Here is a 24,360-nt window from a genome sequence, read left to right on the forward strand (position 1 = left end):
CCCTTAATCCTTCTTTGGACTCTAACTCCCGCCGTGCCTTGCGCTGAGCTCCCGGCGGCGGAGAATGGAGTTGTGGCCAAAGTGTCCTCTGGGAGTTGTAGTTTCCGTGTTGGTGAGGCGAGGAGGAGGCGGAGTGACTCGGCGGCCATTAGCTGTGTGTAGTTGCCCGGGACTGGGCGCTTAAGTGAAGAGGGAAGCCTTACTCGGTGGAAATCTACCGTGGCCATGGGCTCCTGCCGCGGCTAGCCCCAGAGTACGGAGAAGGCGGGCTTTTCGGTGCCCCGCCCCGCCCAGTGGCGGGGCCCGCTAGGCCTCCGGGGATCCCCGGTCTCAAGTAGGCCTCGTCTGCCGGCAAGGGCGCCCCAAAGGCGGGAGGCGCCATGTCGCTGGTTGCTTACGCCAGCAGCGATGAGAGTGAGCCGGATGAGGCCGAGCCGGAGCCGGAGGAGGAGGAGGCGGCGGCCCCTACGTCCGGGCCCGCCTTGGGGGGCTTGTTCGCGTCTCTCCCCGCACCCAAGGGCCCGGCCTTGCTGCCTCCGCCCCCCCAGATGCTGGCCCCAGCCTTCCCCCCGCCGCTGTTGCTGCCCCCGCCCGCCGGGGACCCCCGGCTCCAGCCTCCGCCGCCCTTGCCCTTCGGCCTCGGAGGCTTCCCCCCGCCTCCGGGCGTGAGCCCGGCTGAGGCGGCGGGAGCTGGGGAGGGGCTGGGGCTCGGGCTGCCCTCGCCCCGGGGCCCGGGCCTCGGCCTGCCCCCCTCCATGGGCGGTGCCGGGCCCCCCCTGGGCCTTCCCAAGCCAAAGAAGAGGACGGAGCCCGTGAAGATCGCGGCGCCGGAGCTGCATCAGGGGGATGTGAGTGTCCGGGGAGGGCAGCCCCGCACGGCCCCTCGAGGTCGGGTCGGGTCGGGTCGGGGCCGGGCTGTGCGCGGGGCCTGGAGGTCCCGGGACCGCCTCCCGTACCTGCGGCCGCTGCTTGCGGTCCGCGGGGCTCCTGCGGCCGCGCGAGCCGGGCAGCGCGCTTGTCGACTCGGGGACCTGTTCGTGCGGTCTCTGCAGGCTGCACCCGCCTGCGGAAGGGCCACGTCCGCCCCGGGCGCCCACAGCCCCGGCCGCCACCCTGCGTGCGGCTCCCCTGCTGCGTCTGCGCCTCGGGCCGCTCTTCGCTTCCCGGTCCTGGCGCAGCGCGAAGCCTGGAGAGGGAAGAAGTGAGGGCGGCGGCAGGGCTCCTGCGCCCCGGCTGGACGTTCGCGCGCACCCTTCCCGGGCACCCAGCCGAGAAGCGGCGGGCCCGGAGGAGGAGAGGCGTGGCGGGCTGGGGCTCGTGCTGCGGCCGGTGCGGTGTGTGCTGAGTGCAGAGCGGGCAGGCACCCGCCCTCCGCTCACGGCAGGACTCGGGGAGATGACACGCTGGTGTCTGCGGGGCAAGCAGGGGTCCACGGTGTGCTACCTTCCCCGGGGAAGGACACAGTGCGGGGGAAGGGATGGGTCGCTCATCTCCAGGCCCCTGCCTCAGTTTCCCCATTTAGGTATGGCCACGCCCCATGAGCTGGGGTGCTTGGGTCCTGTTTGCAGAAGAGGCCAGGGAGCTCACGTTGTTTGCTGCGTGTGGGAACGGGACTGGAGGCCTCTCCTGGGCTGAGCGCTTGGGAGTGAGGGAGACACGAGGCCTGCGGGCCGGCGGCTTGGGGTCTTGGCGAGTTCCTCCCGTTCTCTCTTCTGCAGAGTGAATTGGTCAGGCCTTCTCGCCCCCTCGGTGACCCTCGGAGAGAAGCTCATCCCGCTCTTGCTTTCCTGCAGGCGCGCAGCCCTGTCTCGGGCCGGTTCCCTGCTCGGTCTCCCGGGTCCCTCTGCACCTTCCCCACACAGCCTGCTGTCCCCCGCCTCGCGTCCTCTGCAAGCCGCTGCTCCCGGAGCACACCCGGGCTGCCCACAAGCCCCGCGGCCTCCTGTGGCTCCTTCCGCCTCTCCGTCCACGCGTGTGCCGGCCTCACGAGGGCAGGGCTCGTGCGGTCTAGCCCTGCTCCGTCTCCTGCACTTGAGAACGCTCGGGGCCTGGCCCCTGCGTGTCTTCGGAGTGGATGAGCTTGCGCGGACGTGGGAGAAGGTTCCGGAATCTCCCTCAATCTCGTTGCAGACTTCTGTATCGCCCCCGCGTTCTCACCCGAGCCTGTCGTCTCTGTCTCTAGGATCGCCTGTCGCTCCGCCGAAATGTACTTGGGCCTTGATTTAACCTCGAGCAGAGAGAAGTCCCCAAGTAAGATAGAGAAAAATGGGTTCGTGTCCTCGGGCTTCTCCTTTCCCTTCTTCACGTTTCTCTGCACCACGTTTGTGTCGGAGTAAGTGTGAGGCCTGGGGGAGGCGGTGCTGTGGGCTGCGCAGCCCTTTGTACCGTGACCGTGGGGGAGCTTGTGTCCAGGTCTGCGAGGGCAGCCTTAGAAAGCGTGGCTGGGAGAGGTCGTAGAACCTTCCGTCCAGGCGGGCTCGGGGCGGTCGCTCCGAGGGCTCCCCGGTGCGCCCCTCCTCTATCAGTGGAGCTCACGAAAATTCCTGAGCGCGACAGGGATGCGGTCGTTAGAGAAAGCCAGATGCCAGCCCTTCGCTTCCCCATTCCCTCGTCGCCCTGCCTGAGCTGGTGGTGGTCTCCGATGCGTGGTTCCCGCGGGAGGTGGCCTCGGAGAGTTGGGGATGGCCACGTGAGGACGGCCGTTGCCCTTCCGGTTCTGAGCGTTTCTGCGTCTAGACTCTGTGTCCTGCACCCAGCCGGCTCCGAGTACACGCTTGAGGAAACGAATGGGGTTTCCCTAAGTGATTTCCGCTCCGGGCTCGGCGTTGCGGCAGAAGTTACCGACTCTGAATTCTCGCTCCTTCGCTCCTTCAGCGCGAAGCCGCTTGTCTGTGCCGGAGCGGAGCGGACAGGGGTGACCGTGATCGGCTCTGCCCCCGAGGACCTCGCGGTCTGCTGGACGAGGCTGACGAGGAGGCAGAGCTGAGGTCAGGTTGGGAGAGCTGCGCGGGAGCCGGCGCCGCGGGAGCACACCGGGCGGCACCGACCTCTAGACTGGATCGGTGCCCGCCAGGATGCAGTCTAGAGGTCGGGAGGCTTCCGGAGCGAGGAGATGTCAGAACGGAGAGGAGATAATTGAGTAGGAGGGAGCCAGAGAGAGGGAGGTGCAGCGCCCAGGAGCCGTCAGGCCGGGGGTCACTGTTGCAGGCGCCGGCGGAGCGGAGGAGCTGGAGCCCGGGAAGGGCGCGGAGGCCAGCGATGCGGGCTGTGCGCGCCACGCAAAGGCCTTTGTATGTGACCCTGGGGTGGGGAAGCGCCCTTAAAGGCCTAGCAAGGGTTCCCTGGTCACAGAGTGGCCAAGACTGCGGGGAGCAAGACGGGTGGGCACAGCGTGAGAGAGGGGGTGCTGGCCTGGGCGCGGGGGCGCAGGTCTGTTCGGGAGGCGGAAGTGGCCGGTCGGTGCGGGCCGTCCACGGGATGGCCTGGGTGAAGGCCAGGGCTAAGGCAGGCCTCTGCCTTGTAACTCAGGCCCCTAGGACGATGGTGGCGCCGTGTACCGAGGGAAGACAGGAACGGGACAGATGGGGGTCAGGTGCACTTAATTGGCCGCAAGAGCTCGCTTGACTAGTGACGCGTCGTCCACACACTGAGGGGCCTCGCGAAGGGGCCGGAGGCAGGAATCGCAGGTCTGTCGGGGACCCACACAGCTCTCGACGTGTCTGAGTTTTCTTTGTCTGCGGAGCGGCTGTTCTCTGCTCCTCAGCCTTCCCGCGGGGAGCGATGGTCACCCACACCGGCGCCTTCTTGTTGTGTAATTCCCTTTAGCAGGCAGCCCAGGTGGGGCCCCGCGCTCCGTCCCGAGTCTGGTTTTCCACGTACACGCACGCTCGGTCCGCTCGGGGACAGCTCCCCGGCCAGCCGGGCCGCCGTGGGGACAGGCAGTGCCTAGTTCTTGTCTGGGTCAGCTGTCCAGTTGTGGGAGGAGGTGGGAGTGACCGCAGAACAGGGGGTCGCCGCCGCCTCTGCCCTTCTTCTGTCCGTGGTCCGGCCTTGCTCCCGGCTTGGGTCGCTTGTTGACTTTGCGGACTTAGGGGATGCGGACTTCTCAAGTCAGGGTAGGGAAGGCCAGCGGCAGAGAAGTGAGTTCGCTGTCTCGGTCTCCGGATATGCGTTCCAGAGCGAGCACATTTCCGGGTTACCTGGCTCGGTGTTCCCCGTATTTTCAGATTGTTCACCCGGATTGTGGGAAATTGGCAGCTGTGAGATGGGACGTTTCGCTCGTTTTGGTCATTTCTGTTATGCAAGGACGTCCGCGTCCACCGCAGCAGAGCGAACACAGCCTCCCCGTCGGTCGGGAGGGAAGGAGCACAGACATCCCTGGTGGCACCTGCCCAGGGGCCGGGACTCTGTCAGCCCAGCATCGCCCCTCGATTACGGAGGACCGGGGAGTCGGGAGAACAGAGATGGGTCTGAAATACCCTAGGCCTGTTTGCTTCTGTCGTCGCGCCTGTGGCGGAGAGAGCCCCGAGCAGGCGCGGGCGTGGGGCGCGGCCGCGGGCAGACGAGGCGCCGCTCTACCCGGAGGGCACGGGTCCGCCGCGGATCCCGGAGACGAAGAGGGAAAGGAGTTGATGAATCTGACTGATTGGGATAATAGCAGCGAGGAGTGGACCAGTGATTCGAGTTTGGAGCCCGGGGGGGTCTCTGCCGGGGCCTTCATTTCCTCCTTGGCTCCTGGCCCTGGCAGCTAGTGATTGCCGTTTCGGGGAGGGAGTCTGCCAGAACCAGAGCCCAGGAAGATAAGAGGGAGGCGGCCGCGGGGAGGGAGGCTTCCATAGATTAGCAGATCCCAGCGGGCCCGGCTTAATGGAAAATGTCTGTTTCCGTTCTTGCTCAGCAGCCTCCGGTGTGTGTCTTGTCACTCTTGGCAGCTGCGGCGGAGAGGACAGTGGTGGCCATGGAGGCCCCGGGCTCTTAGGAGGCCAAGAAGAAACCGATGACTTATTTCCAAGGCACGACCGGTCTGTGCCTCTGAAGCTCAGGAGGGTCCGCTCTGGCTGGGCCCCGGTGCTCTGGGGTCTCAGACATCGCCCTGTCTCCGGCTCTGACCACACAGCGCCGCTTGGCCCGCCCTTGGCTGGCCGTCAGCACTCCAGGGGTCGACTGCGGGGCCCTCGCTGGACAGCCTTCTGTGGGGACAGTCGGGCAGTCGCTCAGAAAGTTACTTAGAATTTCTCTGTAATCCAGCGGTTTCTTTTTTAAAATTTTCTTTAAAAAAACTTCCTTTAAGTGAGCTCCGTATTCCGTGTGGGGCTCGAACTCACAACCCTGAGATCCAGAGTCACGTCCTCTACCGCCTGAGCCGGCCGGATGCCCGTCCAGCCCGGCAGTTTGCGTGCCAGGTGAGAAGAGCCGAGAGCACGACTCAGGGGCACCTGCACCCGCGTCCCCAGCAGCGCCGCTCGCCGCAGCCCCAAAGGCGGCGGCAGCCCCGGTGCCCGAGCGCGCGTGAGCGGATGAGCGACGCCCGCGGGTCCCCGTGCAGCCCCAGCGAGGGAGGAGACGGCGGCCCGTGTACAGCGGGCGCTCAGGGAAGCCCGCCGGCCGCAGACGGGCGCGTGCTGCGGGGCCCCCTCGTGCGAGGCCCCCCACGGCGGGTGCGTTCACAGACACGGAGCGGGGAGGAGCGGTGCCGGGGGCTGGAGGGCTGGGAGGGGGCCAGGGTGGCTGTCGTTTGGGAGGTACGGACTTTCTGTTTGGGATGCCGGAAAGTTCCAGCAGTGGAGGGCGGTGTTGGTGGTGCCGTCCGCTGAGTGCACGTAATCCTTCTCAGGACACACATTTTGTGTCGTGTGTGTTTTGCTGTGATCAAGGAGAAAGGTCCAGTGTGCTGCTGTCCCTGTCCCCGTCCCGGAAGTTCTCCTTGCGTCTGTGCTGGGGCTGAGCCCGTCCCTTCCAGCACGGTCTCGGTCTCCAGGAAGCCGAGCGGACGTTCCTCTGCAGGTCTCCGAGGGAGGTCCCAGGCCACTGGGGGCCCATGTACCTCGCCCCCTCCGCGCTTTGGCACACTGCGCGCCAGAAATGGGTTTTCTTCGTCGCTCTCCTGTTTCCTGTTAGAGTTTAGTGCCCCCCACAGCCTCGAGGGCTTCACGTGGCCTCTGAACCTCCACAGTGGGTCCAGGAGCTCCGTATGGCCACAGCCTCTAGGGCAGAGGTGGCGCGAGTTCATATGAGGGGTAGGAGTGGTTTTCCTTCATGCGCGCCCCTAGGCCCCCTGGACTTGCCCCATGGCCCTGATGTGGTCCTGGATGTCCCCGAGGCCTGTTTGTCAACCCTCAGATGCAGAGACTCTGCTCTGTCCCTCACCAGAGATGGATAGTCTGGGGTTTACAGGGTTCGGGGCTCAGTGCACTTGGCGGATTCCAACTCGGGTGCCGTGTTTCCGGGGGCTCTGCCATAGCTTGTGCACGTTACGAGATGACTTTTTTTTTTTTTTAAGATTTTATTTATTTATTTGACAGACAGAGATACAAATAGGCAGAGAGGCAGACAGAGAGAGAGAGGGGGAAGCAGGCTCCCTGCCGAGCAGAGAGCCCAATGCAGGACTTGATCCCAGGACCCTGAGATTATGACCTGAGCTGAAGGCAGCGGCTCTAACCCACTGAGCCACCCAGGCGCCCCGTGAGATGACTTTTAAGGCAGTTCGGTGGGTTAGGACCTGGTGTTCCGAGAGGGGGTGATCATGAGAGCCCGTCGCAGCTCCCCGAACCCAGGAGCAGCCGCTCCTGCAGTCCGCGCAGGCATACGGAAGACCTGGAGACCGAGGCCGACAGCGCCATGGAAGCAGCGTGAGCCGTTTGAGGGAGAAACGCACTTCCTTGGCGTGGCCCTAGCCGCAGGCTCTGTCGGCCGTGGGACGGTCAGCCTCACGGGGCCTCATTCTGTTCGTCACCCATTTGAGGAATGAGAATGTGCTTGTTTTTTGGTTTTATGGACGTCATCGTCTTAAACTTGGCTAAATTTTTTTTTTTTTTTTTAGATTTTATTCATTTATTTGACAGAGATCACAAGTAGGCAGAGAGGCAAGCAGAGAGTGAAGGGGAAGCAGGCTTCCCGCTGAGCAGAGCCCGATGTGGGGCTCGATTCCAGGACCCTGGGATCATGACCCGAGCAGAAGGCAGAGGCTTTAACCCACTGAGCCCCCCAGGTGCCCCTAAGACTTATTTTTAGATCGTTGAAGTGGGAGCTGTTGTGTAAGGTGTGGGAGTTCAGTTGTGTCCCGGGGCCTGTGGGCGGGGACGAGGCTTCGGGAGCAGAAGGCGGGGCGTGGTCAGGGGTCTCCGAGGCCTGGGAGCTGGAGACAGAGAGAGCAGGTCAAAATGTGAGGGGTTGGGGGCTTCGGGCTGTTCCTTTGAGTTTAACATCTTGCACGCCGGAGAGACTGAGAGTCCCTGAACTCTGCCTAGAATTTTAATTACGTCCCTCTTCGTGGCCAGTAGCGCTTGCAGTCCTGGCTCTGACGTGTGTGTCCTTTTCAGCAGGCTCGGGGGTGGCAGAGAAGCAGCAGAGCCGAGACTCAGCCTTGTGTTTCTGGGTTCGTGCCCGTGCTCCTGGCGCGTCCCGCGGGGTCTCGTGGGGCCTGCTCCGGGGGCGCTCGGGCCGGGCTGGCCCCCGGGCGTGGTCTCTCTGCAGCGGCGCAGGGCCTGGTCCCGCCGAGTTCTAGCTGCCGTGGGACCTCGCCAGGCCTCCCCTCCGTGCCCTCGGAGCTGAGGTGATGTCGTCTGCCGGGAAGTGTTGCGGGAGGACTAAGGGAAGGGTCGGCAGTTGCCTGCCCCTAGGTGGCCGTCCTTCGCTCAGACCCCGCACGAAAGTGCCAGGGCAGGCTCCCTTCCAGGTGTCGTCATGCGTGCGCCTGTGGCAGCAGTGAGGGGCGGAAATCATTGCACAGACTCCTGTGAGGCAGTTTGAACTGGATGGTGGGAGAGGCAAGGATATATGTGAGCGAGAAAGATGGGACGTTCAGGGGCTCAGTCGGTTGAGTGTCCAACCCTTGGCTCTCGGTTTCAGCTCAGATCATGATCTCAGGGTCATAAGATCAAGCCCTGGGTGGGGCTTCATGGTGAGCACGGAGTCTGCTGAGACTCTCCCCCTCGGCCCCTCCCAGCCCCAATCGCCTGTGTGCTCTCTCCCAGATAAATCTTTTTTAAAAGATTAAAAAGAAGACAGAAAAATCTCATGTTCACAGAGCCGGGAAGATTCTCGGGAGTTCGGCGTCAGGAAGTCCAGGGCGCAGACACAGCAGAGGGCGAGGGGCGGGTGCTGAGGCGAGGCCCCCACGTGAAAGAAGGGAATGTAGGACCAGCAGGTCTTTTGAGGGGATGTTTGAGCCTCGCTTGAGGTTCTCTTGTTTGTTTGTTTGTTTACTGACAGAACCTCGAGCAGGCTCAAGCTCAGTGATGAGCTCGATGGGGGTGCTGGGGGGGATGTTGACCCTGAGATCACGACCTGAGCTGAAATCAAGGGCGGGAAGCTTCACCGACTGCGCTCCCCGGTGCCCCTTGATGTCCTGTGTCTTCCCGCCGCCTTTGCAGTTCCTGGGGTGCTTGTTCTTCTTACTGGACCGAAAGTTCCCTTGAGGGCAGGGACTTTTTCTGTGTCACTGCACACACACAAAGTCCTGGAGGCCCCTGGGGGTGAGCGGTCTGCGGCTCTCCCCGCTCCGGGTCCTCCCGCGTGCCGGCGCAGCGTTGCCTGTAACGCAGCCCGGGGCAGCCGTCGGGAAGTTCTCTACGGAGCACCGTGTCTCGCCTAGAGTAGGCTCTCGGCTTCCGTGAGGTCCTTGTAGCCCATGAGCCCAAGAAGGAACTTGTGGGCTAGGAGGGTCCGCTGAGGAAGGCGGAGGGTTTGAGTTCTTGCAGAAGCTTGGTGATGAGCGGGTCTCAGAGGCCCGTTACGCGCAGAGGCCCACACCAAGGGCCCCGGGCACAGACGAAAGGCTTTCAGGGTTCCTGGCTTGGGGGTTAGGACTACCGTTTTAAAAACCCGAGTGGTAGAGCTTGCTGTTCGTATGCCCGACCCCCTTCTGGTGGTTGGGGGTGCGCAGGAGCTGGCGCTGGGCGGCGCGTGCAGGTCCGTGCGAGAGCGCGTGCTGGGAACGGTCCCGTGAGCCCGGGCCGCCACGAGGGGCCGCCTGCCTCGCCCCGGCGCTCACCGTCCCCACTGGCCTTCTTCCTGGACACGGACAGCTCTGTCTGGCAGACAGTAGATCATAGTTGGAGAGAGAATGGATTTCTCCAACGGCTTTGACCTTTAATGCCGCGCAGAAGAGTAGTTAACACACCACTGACTCCCGCCGGAGCCCGCCGGCCGTGTGGTTACGGAGTCTGGATGAGCAGTTCCGGACGTGAGGCTGAGCAGGGGGCGACCGCGGGCCGAATCCCATTCATCTTCCCGTGGACAGATTTACAAGGAGGACGGGCAGAGCCTTTTCTTCCCTCCGAGTCTACGTGGGAGGAAAGAGTTCTACTTTGACGGGACAGAAGCTGATGGCACGAAGGTCGTGCCACAGGTCTGGGGCAGGAGAACAAGTGGCCCGGGGAGCTGGGCACATCCCCTACGTCTGACCTCGGGGGCAGGAGAGGAGCTCTGCCCTCGGGGGGGCGCTCGGTGGGGTAGGGACGAGATGGGGGGGCCCGCGCCGCCCTCCTCCCAGGGCCATCACCCGCCCCGGCTGCTTCCTCCGCTGCCCTCTGGCGGGAAGGCCTTACTCTGTTTCTTTTTCTCTTAGTCAGATTCCGAGGAAGACGAGCCCTCCAAGAAGAAAACTGTTCTTCAGGTAAGCTTCGCGGCATGCGGAGGCCGCCTCTTCCCTGCCCGCGCTGCTTGCCGGGAGCGGAGCTGTGACGCCCGGCGCTCGCCCAGCGCGCTGCGGGCAGATGGGAGGACCAGCCGTTCCCGGGTGGCTTTTCCGGGCCACTCCCGCCCTTGTGCTCTCTGCCCTCCCCTCGCGGCTGCCCGGCAGGCGCAGGCGGGGCGGGGGACGTGGAAACCAGGGGTTGCCGTGTGTTTCCCTCCAGGGATCGTGTCTGGAGGCAGAGTAGGAAACGGATGGGTCAGAGCCGTGGGAGGGAACATCTGTGTTTTAAAATTCTCCACCTTCTCCCCATCTCACCTTTAACCTGGAGAACAAACACATAAATGGCATCTCCCGCGTTCGAGGCGCTGTTCTGAGCGCCAAACCAGCATCTGCCTGACCGACTCCCCCAAGGCCGAGGGTTGTCATCACCCCCACATCCTACCTGGGGCGCCTGGGAGGGGAAGGAGCCTGCCTGGGCTCAGCTGACGAGTGGGGCAGGGCTGGGGTCCGACTCGCGGTCTCACCGTGGAGTCCGAGCCCGTCCCTGCCGCATTGGGCTCCTGCTCTGGAACTGTGACCCGAAGTCCTCAACCAGACCCTGCCAGGAGATGACCTCTCTGCTCCCCCTTGTCCCAGCGCCTCGATTCCGGCCCCCGGGAGTTTCTTCCCATTTTGCCCCGTGCTCGGGGCCTCGAGTGCTCTCTGAGCTCATGGACCACATGTCTGCAGAAAAACAAAAGCAGAACTGGTCTTGGCTCAGGCTGTCGTCTCCGGACTCAGGTGTATGATGTGAGGCTGCCCCCTTCCCTGAGGTCACTGAGGTGTCGGTCCACCGCCGGGATGGCGGACGGTCCCGTCACGTGGGAGGGAGAGAGGGCACTGGGGGGGTGAGCTTGTGGCTCTGTTTACAGGGGGTGATGGGGGAGGAGTCCCCTCACACACGGGCAGCTGAGGCTGCAGGAGGCCAGCTCTCTGTTACCAGAAGGGCTTCCTGGAGGAGGTGGGTGGGCAGCTCTAGCCACGGGAGGACACGGGCTCCGAAGAGCAGCCTTGCCAGCGCGCATCAGGGGTGGGTGGGTAGAGAGCTCGGCTGGGGGCCAGGTGGGGACCCAGCGCTGCAGGGGGCTGTGGCTGCGACCCCAGATGTCGTCTGAGTCGGACACCTCAGGGTCGCCTGAGCAGGCAGTCCTCGTGGCATGTCGGCCCGGTGCCTACACGCGCTGGTCTGCGGTCTTGCAGGACCCACAGCAGGGAGGGGGCCCGCATGTGGGATGAGCCCTGCTGCCGGCCTGACTCCCAAGCCCCATTTCACTTGCCCGCTTGGCTGGTTGGCCAAGGGGCTGACAGATCCTGGCCTTCCGGGACGGGGACCTGGTGACCTTATCCACTCTCCCCTCCCTCCCTCCCTTTGTTCCTTCCTTCCCCGCTTCCTTCCTTTCTTAGATATTATTTACTTATTTGCGAGAGCGAGCGAGCACGAGCAGAGGAGAGAGGCAGAGGGAGAGGGAGAAGCAGACTCCCTGCTGAGCAGGGAACCTGATGGGGGGCTCGATCCCAGGACCCTGAGATCATGACCACGTAACTGACTGAGCCCCCAGGCGCCCCTCCATTCTCCTTTTTCAAACGGACACCTCCCTCAGCCCTGCACCTAGGCCAGGCGGGCCCTGTAGCATACAGAAAGCAATATCCGGGAGATTTTTATGGGTGGTAGGAGCTCTGGATGGGCGGAGCCGAACAGCTTTCAGATTGAGAAGTTCAGTGCTTGGCGGGGGCGTAGCTGAATATGCCGCATCTGTAGGGCTGTTCTTGGGCAGGGGGAGGGCTTTGGGCGACGAGAATGGGTATTTTTTGGACAGAGCCTTGTTTTTGACTTTGAGTAGCAGTCCGAAGGAAGCAGAGGGTTCCTATGTTAAAAGGAGCCTTAGAGACATGGAGAGAGGCAGAGCAGGCGGCTGGAGAGAGCCCTGGGCTGTTGGGGAAGAAGAGTGATGTGGGATAAGAGCATTGCCTCCGAGCCACTGAACTCCGGGAGACAAACGGAGGCTGGGGGCGCGGGGTGCAGGGATGGGGTAACTGGGTGGGGCATTTGAAGTAAGGAGCACGGCGTGTTGTATGCAATGGGCGAAGCACTAAATTCTACTTCTAAAGCCAATAAAACAGTATGTGTTAATTAAATTGAATTTAAATAAAAAGAAAGAAAAAGAGCATCACATTTGCCCAAAACACAGAATCAGGGAAGGCTGTGTGGCAGAGGGCAGCGGTACGGAGCCGAGGAGACCAGGGACGGCATCTTACCTTGGGAGGAGCCGCAGGCGGAAGGGCCTGGGGTGGGAGAGTCAGGCCCAGTGGGTGGGCCGAGTGGGCAGCGGGAAGGAGGCAGCAAGGGCTGGCAGGATCGTAGGCCGGGTGCCTGTCTGTAGGTCTCGTTCTCGATGCCGGTCCTGCAGATGCCAGGATCTCACTTGTGCCATGTCTTTCCTCCTGGCCCAAACCCGCGCTCACCAGGGATCCGGCGAGGGCACTGGTCTGTCTGCCCTGCTTCCCCAACCTAAAAACCTGACCGTGAAAGAGACTAACAGGTTGCTCCTCCCCCACGCCTTCTCCCGGAGGCCCGCGGACGGCTCCTCCGACGCCAAGCCCTCCAGACAGGCTTCTAAGAGCAAGCCCTCTCCCCTCGCCTCTGTCGTGGGCACCACAACCACCACGCCGTCGCCCTCGGCCATCAAGGCTGCCGCCAAGAGCGCCGCCCTGCAGGTGACGAGGCAGATCACGCAGGAGGACGACGACAGTGACGAGGAGCTGGCCCCTGAGAACTTTTTCTCCCTCGCTGACAAGGCTGAGCCGCCTGGAGTTGAGCCCTACCCTTACCCCGTCCCCACCATCCCCGAGGAGCTGCCTCCAGGCACCGGGCTAGAGCCGGCCTTCCAGGACGATGCGGCCAACGCGCCCCTCGAGTTCAAGATGGCGGCGGGCGCCAGTGGGGCGCCGTGGATGCCCCGGCCCGGGGAGGACTACGGCTACAATCCGTTTTCCACATACGGCGACGCCAATGCCGCTGGTGCTTATTATCAGGTGGGTGGAGGCCTGGCCGGCAGGCGGGAGCACACGGAGCCGGGCAGCCAGGGCCGGCCGTGGGCCGGCGGCGCGGCCTCCGCGCCGTCGCTGTGGCTGAATTACTGTCTGCTGGCGTCTTGGTTTTCCGGCACGTGTCGGGCCTCAACACGGGCTACCTTTGTCCTGCGCCGTGTGGGTCTACAGCTGCCGGAGTCTGGAAGCCCGGCAGAACCGGTACCTCGGTTCCGAACGCCGGCCCTCATCGTAGGAGCCGCTGAGCGGGCAGGGAGGCGGCGGGAGACAGCGGCCTCGGGTCTGCGAGATCCAGGGTGGCCTCGCGGGTGGGGGTGGCGGGGATGCGGGAGCTGGAGGTGGGGTGACCCAGAGCAGGACGGCAGAGGACGGGCGGGGGGCCGGGGCATCTGGGGAGTCGACGTAGCAGGGAAGAGGGAGAAGCCCGAGCCCCGGAAGGTCGGCAGGGTGGAGGCGCCTGTCCAGGGGAGCCAGGGAGCCGGAATCCGTGTTGGGAGAGCGGGGCCCGGGGGCAGTGTGGGCTTTGAATCATGCTGCGTGAGTCCCAGCAGCTCCCTCGGGCGAGGGGCTTAGGAGCCGTGGCCTGTTGGTCTCGCCAGGCTGTCCCATCAACTGAGCGCGGGGCCTGGGACAGCAAACGCCTGCTGATGACTTTCCGTCCGAGTGCCCTTTGGCGGAGCTGCTCGGCCTTGCCGTGGGTGGCGTTGGAGTGAGTGTAGCGGGCCACTCGCCGTGGGTTTAGGAGACTCCTGGCCACGGGGCGCCCTGGTGGGAGGGGGCTCCCGGCGCTCCCGGGCTGGCCGAGGGGCTGCTGGTGGAGCAGGGGCAGCTGGAGGCAGTTTTCCAAGACTGAAGTCCCCTTGGACCGCTGCGATTCTGAACCGCCAGTGTTAGTCTTCAGCCTGGGCATGGGTAGGGACCCGTCGTAGGTGGGCTTTGGGGGGACCCTGTTCTTCTTCTCTTTTTTAAGATTTTATTCAGCTGAGAGCACAAGCAGATAGGGCAGCAGAGGGAAAGGGAGAAGCAGGCTTCCCGCTGAGCAGGGAGCCCAACACGGGGGCTTGTTCCCAGGACCCCAGGATCATGATCTGAGCCAGAGGCAGACACTTAATGGACTGAGACAACCAGGCACCCCAACAATTTCTAAATATTTCCTAAGTGTTTGCTGTTGAGCCTCCATGTGTCCTGTAGGCCGATCAGGGACTGCGTATCTCCCTTCACATTGTTAGAAGGAAGGAGGAAGATAAGAGTGTTTTGACCTCTTTAGCCAAAAAGAAAAAAAAAAAAAGCCATTTAAAATGAATAACAGGCATTCGGAATCCATTTATAAGCTGCACGAGGCAGTTTGTGCACACGTGTGCTCAGCGGCCTGCGGTTGCGTGTCTCTTTCTGTGAGTACTTGAAATCGTGCTCCAGTCGCTCTGGATTTTCACGTATTTTCTTGGTCCGTATTCAACCTTCGTTTCCATTTAGCTCACCAGAAAGTGAATGTTCTTAGAGCGTCATTTTTGGAGCTAGGGGCAAAAGGGGAAGAATTGGGAGAAAGCATGACAGGAAGGGCGCCTCTCCCGCTGCCCCCTGGGGGCTCGCCGTGCCTGCACCCCTTTTCCTCTGGGACCTGCAGCACCTGTGGGTCTCAGGCTGGTCCTCAGATTCCAGAGCTAAGTGTGTGGTAACACACACCTGGCTTGTTCCCTGCCTTGTTGTAAATTCTGCACCGCCCTGTAATCACTGATTTTGTTTCCTGTTTTCATGCAAGGAAACATGGTGTCAGACACAGTGTTAGTCTCCCGGGTTTGGTTAGGTAATTCATGTTCTGTGTTAGATCTGCACCCTCCCGGCCTGTTGCCGGCGGTGTCCCTGCGTCCAGAGTCCCCAAGTAAGACTAGAAGCGGGAATGCTGTGCCCTCACACCACTCCCCCTGCTCACCGGGAGCTTGTCTCCGCCTCAGGAGTCTGGGGGGCTGAGGGAGAGGAGGCTGAGGGGGGCCGGGGCCGGGGGCGGTGCCGAGGAGAGGAGGGGCGGGGCTGAGGGGGTGGGGCCGATGCTGAGGGGCGGGGCTGGGGCGGGGCCGAGGGCAGTGTGGCTTAAGGGTTGGGAATCACCTCCGGAAGCAGCTGAGGGAGCGGGGTGGGAGAGAGGGTCTTTATTTCCTGTCACCCTTCCCGGAACGGTGTCCCCTGTCTGGGTAGTGCGGATTGCTCTTGAGTCCAGGGTGGGTCTTGGGATCCTTGGGCTCGGCGGCTTGAACTGGTGGGTTTGAGGGCTCCGGGGCGGGGTCTGCTCCATACCCGCCGCTCATTTGGTGTGTTTTGTCCCCTCTCGGCTGCAGGATTATTACAGTGGTGGCTACTATCCTGCACAGGACCCGGCCCTGGTCCCCCCCCAGGAAATTGCCCCAGACGCCTCCTTCATCGATGATGAGGCAGTAAGTTAATGCACCAGTGACCGGCTCTGACCCGTGGACACCAGGTTTCAAATCTGAAACTAAAGAAAAAACAGGGTTTTTAGCTGTGTTGAATTGGGCTTTGCTGTGGCAGCTCATAACCGGGAAACTCCAACGTGGTGGCTTAAGTCAGGGCAGCTCGCTTTTTTGCTCCTCGAAGAAGGCACGAGGTGGTCTAGCCCTCCCGACGGTCAGCTTGCCGGCCCTGCTTGTGGCCTCCATCCTTCCAGCCAGCGATGGCCACTGAGGCGGCCTGGGGAGAGCGCCGGAGGAAGGGCTCTCCCTGGTGGTTTAGGAAACCTCCCCGAGGTTCCTCCCCAAGAATCTCGTCCTGTGGCCACACGCGGTTGTGGGGGCCGGGTGGGCTGAATTGGGGTGGGGGTTGCCGGGTGCCTAGCCGGAATGTGGCGCTCACTCGCCTGAAAGAATAAGTGGGGAGTGGATTTGGGGCGGGAACAGCCCCCACCCCCCTGAATAAGGCCTGTGCCCTGCTCTTGGGTCCCCGCTGCTGAACTCCCTAACCTCCACACCAGGAGGAGAGACGAAAACCCCACGTCCCGCACCAGCAGGCTGTGTTGACGGGTAAAGGATTGTTCTCTCTGGAGGGAGGTCGTGGCCGGTTAGGAGGGGCTGGAGGAATCCAGGTGCTACGTCTTTACATACAGGTTCTTAGGCAAAACAGTCATCTGCTCACCTTTTCACAGAGGGTGTCCGTCCCTCTGCAGTTTTCTTCCTGCGGTTGATGTGTTCATGCACTAGTCCCCTGCGGGTGTATCCCCAGTGAGTCCCAGCGTTGGCCTCTCTGTCCTCCACCTAGGAGGCCCCAGAGGGCTCATCCTGTGGCAAGAGTTAGTTTTTTGTGGGCAGAACACCCCTCAGAGCCTCGCTGATAATGCTCAGACCGGGATCGGGTTCCACTCAAGTCTCTGAGTGTTCTGTTTTGTTTTTCCTTAAATTTTTTTTTTTTAATTCATTTTAAGAGGGAAAGAGAACGAGTGTTGGGGAGGGGCAGCGGCAGAGGGAGAAGCAGACCCCCGCTGAGCAGGGCCCGGCCTGGGACTCAGTCCCAGGACCCCAAGATCATGACCCGAGCCGAAGGCAGACACTCAACAGATGGGGTCCCCCAGGCGCCCTGAGTGCTTTTCACTGGAGTCCTCACCCACTCTGCCTTCCAGGTGCATCTTTGGGTGGTTTTGGTGTGATCTGCCCTCTTGGTGAGGGAGGAGAGTAGCAGGCTCCTAGACAATTTGCCAGGCCTTTCTTGTGCGGCTCCCTCTTCCCGTCTCCCTGTTTGAGTCTGCTCTGGTGTGGGATCTGCTGTCTTTTGTGAGACCAGACCAATGAGAAGGAGCAGACGTGTGAAAAGCAGGTTTTAGAGGAGAAATCCTAGGATTTTTGGGTTTTTTTTAGCTTGAATTCTTTGGTTTTTGTTTTTTTTTTAAAGATTTTATTTATTTATTTGACAGAGAGAGATCACAGGTACGCAGAGTAGCAGGCAGAGAGACTTTGCTGAGCAGAGAGCCCGATTCGGGCTCGATCCCAAGATCCTGAGATCATGACCTGAGCTAAAGGCAGAGGCTTAAACAACCACTGAGCCACCCAGGCGCCCCTTTTGTTTTGTTTTGTTTTTTAAAGATTTTTACTTACTTATTTGACAAAGAGAGAGTAGATCACAAGCAGGCAGAGATGCAGCAGGCAGAGAGGGGGGGGGAACCAGGCTCCCCACGGAGCAGAGAGCCCGATGCGGGGCTCGATCCCAGCACCCTGAGATCATGACCTGAGCCGAAGGCAGAGGATTAACCCACTGAGCCACCCAGGCCCCCTTAGCCTGAATTCTTAATTTGAAAATTGTATACAGTCCTTTTCAGTAGATACACTGTATCTGTATTTTGAGTACAAATTCTTAGCGGTGATCCCCTGCACTCATGTTTGGGAGCTCTGCCTGGGGCTCCCTTTCCCTGAGGGCAGGAGGCCTGCTGAGAAGCAGCCTTTCATCTGGCATCAGGTGGCTGGGTATGAAAGGGGACGATGTACTGGGAGGGGTCAGGGAGTTGGCGCAGAGGAGTGGGGAGTCACAAGACCATTCTGTCAATTCTGCATCACTGGTGACATCCGATTTCTCACCTGGAGCCCCTACTCCTGCTTTCTTTGTCCTTCGCAGTTTAAGCGGCTGCAGGGCAAGAGGAACCGAGGCAGGGAGGAGGTCAACTTTGTGGAGATCAAAGGTGACGACCAGCTCAGTGGGGCCCAGCAGTGGATGACCAAGTCACTGACAGAAGAGAAGACCATGAAGTCATTCAGCAAAGTAAGTGGGAAGGTCTGTTGCGTGGCCCCAAAGCAAAATCTGGGCCTGGCCCTGTCCTGACCCCACACCTGATCGTTACTGCCCAGCGCCTGTCACACGCGCCTGCTGCCTGTGTGTGGGGTGTGCTCGCGCCTCGCGGAAGCCGCCTCTGCCTTCCAGAGCTTTGCAGCCCTCTGCTTCCCCTCTGGACGGCGGAGCCTGGTTGCTGAGATTGAGCAGGGGGGCGGGGGGCGGGGGCCACCATTTCCCATCCTGCCCTTGGGAAGAGCTTTGATGTGTTATGCTGCTTCCCTGGCTGGCCGGAGCTGGCGGCTGCTCTGCGCCCTGCCGACAGTCGGATCCTTCCTCTGTGCTGTTGAGCTGGAGCCCGGCTCAGCACATCTTGGGGGCGTGGGCATTACAGCAGAGTCCCGGGGGCTCAGCTTCTGCGGGCGCAACCCCTCTCCACTCTGTTTATCGTAGCCAGCTGTGGCTTTCAGATGCTTTATTCCTCACGTGTCCCACGCCGCGCTCCTGCCTTCCGTGCTCCTTTTCTTCCCTGTGATGAACTCCTCTCCACCTAGTAGCTGAGTACGGCAAGTGTGGACATTAATGAGGCTGCCACAGCAGGGGGGAATGTGGGGAAGCCCTGGATTTGAGCCCAGCACCAGCAAGACCAAGGTCGGGCATCTTACTCCCTTCTCATCCCCCTGATTTTCTCTGCTTTGTTCTGTGGCCACAGATGGCCATCCAAGCCCCAGCCGTTTGTTTTAACTGAATGCTGGCGGTCATACAGGACAGAGCAAAGGATTGTGGTTAGATCAGCACAGATCTATCACTCTTTCCTGGAAAAACCACTTAGGAGAGCACGATCTCCTGACTATGGGTCGAGAAGCATCACTGCGTGGTAACGGCGCTCACCACGCCGGGGTTGGTTCGCCTTGGCCATCTTTGACGGTCATGTTAAGTGATGTTGCGTAGCAGCAAGGAATCGGAGTTCGCTGTTTCCCCAGGTCCAGATTCTCTTTGCACTATCTCATTGTGTTATTTTTTTACTTTTTCCATTTTTTAAAAAGATTTTATTTATTTATTTGACAGAGAGAAATCACAAGTAGGCAGAGAGGCAGGCAGAGAGAGAGAGGAGGAAGCAGGCTCCCTGCTGAGCAGAGAGCCCGATGCGGGACTCGATCCCAGGACCCTGAGATCATGACCTGAGCCGAAGGCAGCGGCTTAACCCACTGAGCCACCCAGGCGCCCTATCTCATTGTTTTAGAGCTGGATTTTGTAAGAAGGAAAAGATACGGTTCCTGTCTTGAGGCGTTTACAGCAGAGCTGGGAGAGAGACATCAGGACACTCGAGTGTTGATGAGGGTCGACAGGCTGCGGAGGACACTCCAGAGAGGAGGGCCGGGAGCTGGGGCCGCTCATTAGGAAGCTTCTGGTCTGAGACAGCTCTGGTGGAGGGCAGGAAGACTGCAGGACCAGTACAGACTTGGACAGTAAAGCCTTTGCATCAGGGCTTGGTGAGGGCTTCAGTGCCGTTCTGGGTGGAGGCTGGAAGCCTGGAGACGGGGGGGGGGGGGGGGGGGGGGGGCGGTGGAGATTCGAACTTCAGGACTGGCGTGCGCACTGCCGGGAGGAGGGAAGAGCCAAGCGGGGGCTGCGGGGGAGACGCGCAGGGTTGTGGGAGGGCCTGAAGGGACGGAGGTCGCCTATGGCCTTAAACGGATGCGGGTTTAGACCTCCTGCAGGCACTGTAACTGGCATCGAGTGTCCACCGTGGGCAGAGCCCCGTGTTGCTTGCTGGGACACACACTCCCAACCCCAGGATTCCCAGTCCAGCGGGAGTGTCAGCAGGCGATTTCAGGCAGGTCTTCTGAGTCTGGGTTTTTTGCATAATGGTTTTAATAAAAATAACTGTTTTGTAAGTATACAGATGTAAAAACAGCCACAAGCTGACTTTTGTTCCCCAGGATTTGGGCTGTGTGGTTGGTTTCTAGCCCCCAGCCTTTGGGCCCCACCTGGGCATGTGAGATACTTTTTTCCCTGTGGCTTAATGATTGTGTTTTCTTCCCTTGCAGAAGAAAGGTGAGCAGCCAACAGGCCAGCAGCGGCGGAAGCACCAGATCACGTACCTGATCCATCAGGTGAGAGGGCTGGGGGCCCCGGCCTGAGGCCTGTCTGGCTCGGTAACCTAGGCTGGCCAGGCCTAGGGTGTGAGCCTCCTGCCGCCTGGCGCAGGGCGGATTCTCCCCGTGGCCACCAGGGGGCGATGAGTCCTTCAGAAGCACCCACTGTGCTCCAGCCTCCCGTCCCCCAAGACTCCAAGGCAAGGGCCTGGAGTGATTGAGACACGGAATCGCCAACGCAGAGGGCAGCGAAGTGGTTTCTCATATGGTTCTTTTAAAGAGAGTTTCTAAAAAATAAATGAGTAAATAGCAAGCTTATCTAGGGATTTAAGAAACTATTTTAAAGGAAAAGGTTGATTTACCTGCTTTTAGCAAAATATCCACCTGGTAAGGAGGTTGGTTTTAAGATTTCATTTACTTATTTGAGAGAGAGCAAGCACACCAGCGAGGGGAGAGGCAGACGGGGAGAATCCCAGGCCGACGCATGCTCAGCACAGAGCCTGGCCCTGGGGGTTGATCCCACGAGCCTGAGATCATGATCTGACCCGAAACCAAGAGTGGGACGCTTGACCTACTGAGCCCCCCAGGCGTCCCAGGAGGCTGGCTTTGTATTCTCCCACTTCTGTGGCAAGAAATACCAACACAAGGAACTAACATAGATAATCCAGAAATGTCTTTTGGAATTAGAATGTTACTTATCAGATAGGACCCAGCACCTCTGAAGCCCTCATTCAGTCATTAGGCGCGTTTCTGAGGCCCCGCTGGCGGTGTGCTGTCCCGGCCCTTTCCTGGGGGCCCATGTGCTGCCCGCAGGTTTCAGTGGGGAACCTGTTTCCATTGTTCCCCTCATGGTTTCACCTTCCTTTTCAGGGACCCTCTGTGTCCTTACCCCATCTTGTTTTCGGTAGGGAAAGGATTTGAGGCTTGGAACTTCTTTCTTTTTTTTTTTTTATTTTATTTTTTATTTTTATTTTTTTTTAAAGATTTTATTTATTTATTTGACAGAGAGAGATCACAAGTAGGCAGAGAGGCAGGCAGAGAGAGAGAGAGGGAAGCAGGCTCCCTGCTGAGCAGAGAGCCCGATGTGGGACTCGATCCCAGGACCCTGAGATCATGACCTGAGCCGAAGGCAGTGGCTTAACCGACTGAGCCACCCAGGCACCCATTGGAACTTCTTTCGATCCAAGCTCTCAATCCCTGCCCTCTGCCGGGGGAGGTGAGCCGCGCCCGTTACTCTCCTGCGGTGGGATCGACGAGCCCTTCTTGAGGGCGGTGCTTGTTCACTCCCCGAGTGCCATGCTGAGGTCAGCGGAGGAAAGTCTCCGTTCTGTACCTTCCAGGCCGTTTGCCACAGCTCTCGGGTGTGCTGGAAAGTGGTGTGACTTTCTCAGGTCCCACATCCACTCAGCACAGCAGCAAAACCGCATCCCCTAGTGTAGCTACGGCGGGACTGGCGTCCAGTGTGGCCCTGTCCACACCTTGGAGGCCGACCTCCCCGTTCCTCCCCCACTGTCCACGGTCCTCCCCTGTGCTCTCCCTCCTCCCTGTCCTCTTCGACTGGCTGGTCGGGTGTCCCAGGCACCAGATCTGTCTTCCTTTCAGATGCACCCTCCAACTCGCCTTTGCCCACATTCCTGAGAGATTCAGTTTAATTCCAGCAGGTGGGGGGACCAGGATTATTTCTTTAAAAATTATTTTATATTGGGGCGCCTGGGTGGCTCAGGGGGTTAAGCCTCTGCCTTTGGCTCAGGTCATGATCTCAGGGTCCTGGGATTGAACCCCACATCGGGCTCTCTGCTCAGCGGGGAGCTTGCTCTACCCCCGCCCCCGCCCTGCCTGCCTCTCTGCCTACTTGTGATCTCTGTCAAATAAATAAATAAAATCTTTAAAAAAATTTTTTATACTTATTTATTTACTTTTAAAGATTTTATTTAAGAGAGAGAGAGTGTGTTTGAGCACAAGCAGGGGAAGCAGCAGCAGAGGGAGAAGCAGGCTCCCCACTGAGCAGAGAGCCCAATGTGGGACTCGATCCCAGGACCCTGAGATCATGACCTGAGCCGAAGGCAGACGCTTCACCGAAGGCAGACGCTTCACCGACTGAGCCCCCCAGGCACTATTTTATTTTTAAGTCATCTGTACACCCCACATGGGGCTTGAACTCGTGACCCTGAGATCAGGAGTGGTCTGCTCCTCTGATGCAGCCGGCCAGGTGCCCTCCGACCAGGATTCTTGAGTTCTTCCTCTGCTTCAGCCCGTCAGGCTCCAGAGAGATGCTGTCCGCTCCCCGAAGAGCTGCTTCTTCTCTGCCTTCCCAGGGTCTTCCCTTTCTGCTAAACTAAGAGACAGTGAAGTCTCTCGGGGGCTTTGCTCTTTCCCTGTACCTGGTCCGGGGGAGGAAGATGTTAGGTGGGAAGCCCGCAGAGGCGAGAGGGAGGCCCCTCGGCACCCCAGTCGGCTCAGCGTGCCCGTGTCCCTTGCCACAGGCTAAGGAGCGGGAGCTGGAGCTGAAGAACACGTGGTCGGAGAATAAACTCAGCCGCCGGCAGACCCAAGCCAAGTACGGGTTCTAGGGCTCCGGACTCGCCGCCACCGCACTCCTGCCGCCCGGCGCCCGGCCTCACCTCGGGGACCCTGCTGCTCCAAGCCCAGGCTCTCTGTCCCTGAGGCCCCGGCCCTCGCCTCTGCGAGAATGAACACATTTGATAGATTTTTCTTAACACAAGTTAGAAAATTCAGCTCCTCTGCCTCGGAGCTAGCAGAGACGGGAGCGACGCTGCCGATGGGGCTCTGCGCTCCTGGGTGGGCGTGGCTCCCTGGTGGGCGTGGCTCCCTGGTGGGCGCGGCTCTCTGGTGGGCGCGGCTTCCCTGGTGGGCGTGACGAAACAGGGAGCCCCTCCTCCCTCCACTTTCTCTCTCTTTTTTTTTTTTTTTTTTTTTTAAACCAGGGATGTCTGTTGAAATAAAACATTCAGTCTGACAGACTTCGCTTGCCCTCAGCCCTTTCCTACTTTTTTGTGTGGTTTCGTTTTTTCTGTTCTGGATCTGTCTCACTTGTTTGCCCGTTCCGGATCTGACGTTACCCTTGGGCAGCGCACCCTCTGCACCATCACGAGCTGCCTCAGCGAGCTCTCTGCCTTTTCCTCTGTGCCCACCTCCTAAGCTGCGTTCACGGCCAGTGAAGACCCTGGGAATGACATGTACGAGTTTGTGTGGGGCACAGGCCTGTGGTCCCAGATCTGGAAAGTGTTGCTGGTCTCCGGTGTCTCTGAAGACGAGAGGAGGTCAGGGAGGTTCTTCCCGAGACACGAGAGTTGTTAGCAAATTCAGTGCAGCAGCAGACGCGGCCAGTGTCTGTCCCTGAAGAGGATGTGCGTTCACACTGGCTACCCTTGGCCTTGACCGGTCTGGAAGACATGCGGAGGGCCTCGGGCCTGGACAGATCTCCTTGGAGACTTCTGCATCCCCGACTTTATGCTAGAGAGGGAGGGTGCAGCAGGGTCACGGCTTCAGTTTGTGCTTCTGCACCGGGGTGCCCGCCAGCAGCACGGGGTTCCTGGGCGGGGGGTGGGTTGCAGGACATGCTGGCCCCGGTCGGGGAACCGTGCTGGTCCTCCCACACACCGCCATGGAGCGTGTTGTCGAGGGCACCGGGGCTCCAGCAGGGCTGTGCCCTGGCGGCTTCCTATTCCCTCCACGAGGGTGTTGGCGGAGTCCTGCAAAGTGCCTGGTACCCAGCCCGGGGCAGGGAGCTGACCAGACACAGCAGCTCGCCTCCAGCTGCTGCCCGCTTCTCCATGCAGCGCCAGGAGGAAGGCCTGACAGCCCTGGTGACAGACGGAGGGATCCAGCCACGGGGGCAGCTGGAAGCCAGTGGTGCTGGGACCTGGGGCTGGGAGGGAGTTTGCAGGAGGGAGGCTCTTGCCGACCGGTCGCGCGGGCCGGGTAAGTCGTGGAGTCTGTTTCTCATTAAGTACACGGGAGGCTCTCGTCACTTACAGGAAAACCACCCACTTATCTGAAATCTGACCCACTTCGGGTTGGAGCCAGACAGGGCTCCTGCATCCCGCAGGGACACTGGGGCTGTAGTGGTCCAAATCCGTGCATCCAGCCCGTCTTCAGGAAGGAGCAGCAACCCACCAACGCTTCCACGGCGGGACACGGAGGCACGGGGTGGGGGGAGCGGTGGCCAGGGTCACCTCTGGGCTGTCGGAGGTGGTGGGGTAGGCTCCACCTCACAGCCCCAGGTGTGAGAGCCAGAGGAGCCAAAGGCTTTGTCCGCTGCGCCCAGGACGCTGTTGATGTAGCCCCGCCCCCTGGCTCGCAGCGCCCCTGAGCCTCCAGGCCCCGTGTGATCGAGCTGCAGGGACTCTGGGCACTGAGGGTCCCGGCATCTTCTGGAAGTGCATGGACTTAGGCCAGTTTCTGTAAGCCTCTGGACTCTCACCTCTGTGTTCTACAGAAGCCTTACACCACTTTTTTTTTTTTTTTTTAAGATTTTATTTATTTATTTGACAGAGATCACAAGTAGGCAGAGAGGCAGGCAGAGAGAGAGGAGGA

The 24,360-nt window shown here is 60.5% G+C and overlaps 1 protein-coding gene across 1 annotated transcript; it reads left to right on the plus strand.

The window, feature by feature from the left end:
- The first annotated feature begins 168 nt into the window (after nucleotides 1-168).
- Nucleotides 169-22,784, plus strand: PRCC (proline rich mitotic checkpoint control factor). Its single transcript, XM_044266612.1, has 7 exons — nucleotides 169-848; nucleotides 9,788-9,835; nucleotides 12,362-12,928; nucleotides 15,277-15,372; nucleotides 17,552-17,695; nucleotides 19,756-19,821; nucleotides 22,287-22,784. The coding sequence occupies exons 1-7, from the start codon at nucleotides 381-383 to the stop codon at nucleotides 22,371-22,373; spliced, it is 1,476 nt and encodes a 491-aa protein (XP_044122547.1). The 5' UTR covers nucleotides 169-380; the 3' UTR covers nucleotides 22,374-22,784.
- Nucleotides 22,785-24,360: the final 1,576 nt, after the last annotated feature.

Source organism: Neovison vison, chromosome 10 (genome assembly GCF_020171115.1).
Source record: "Neovison vison isolate M4711 chromosome 10, ASM_NN_V1, whole genome shotgun sequence".
NCBI lineage: Eukaryota > Metazoa > Chordata > Mammalia > Carnivora > Mustelidae > Neogale > Neogale vison.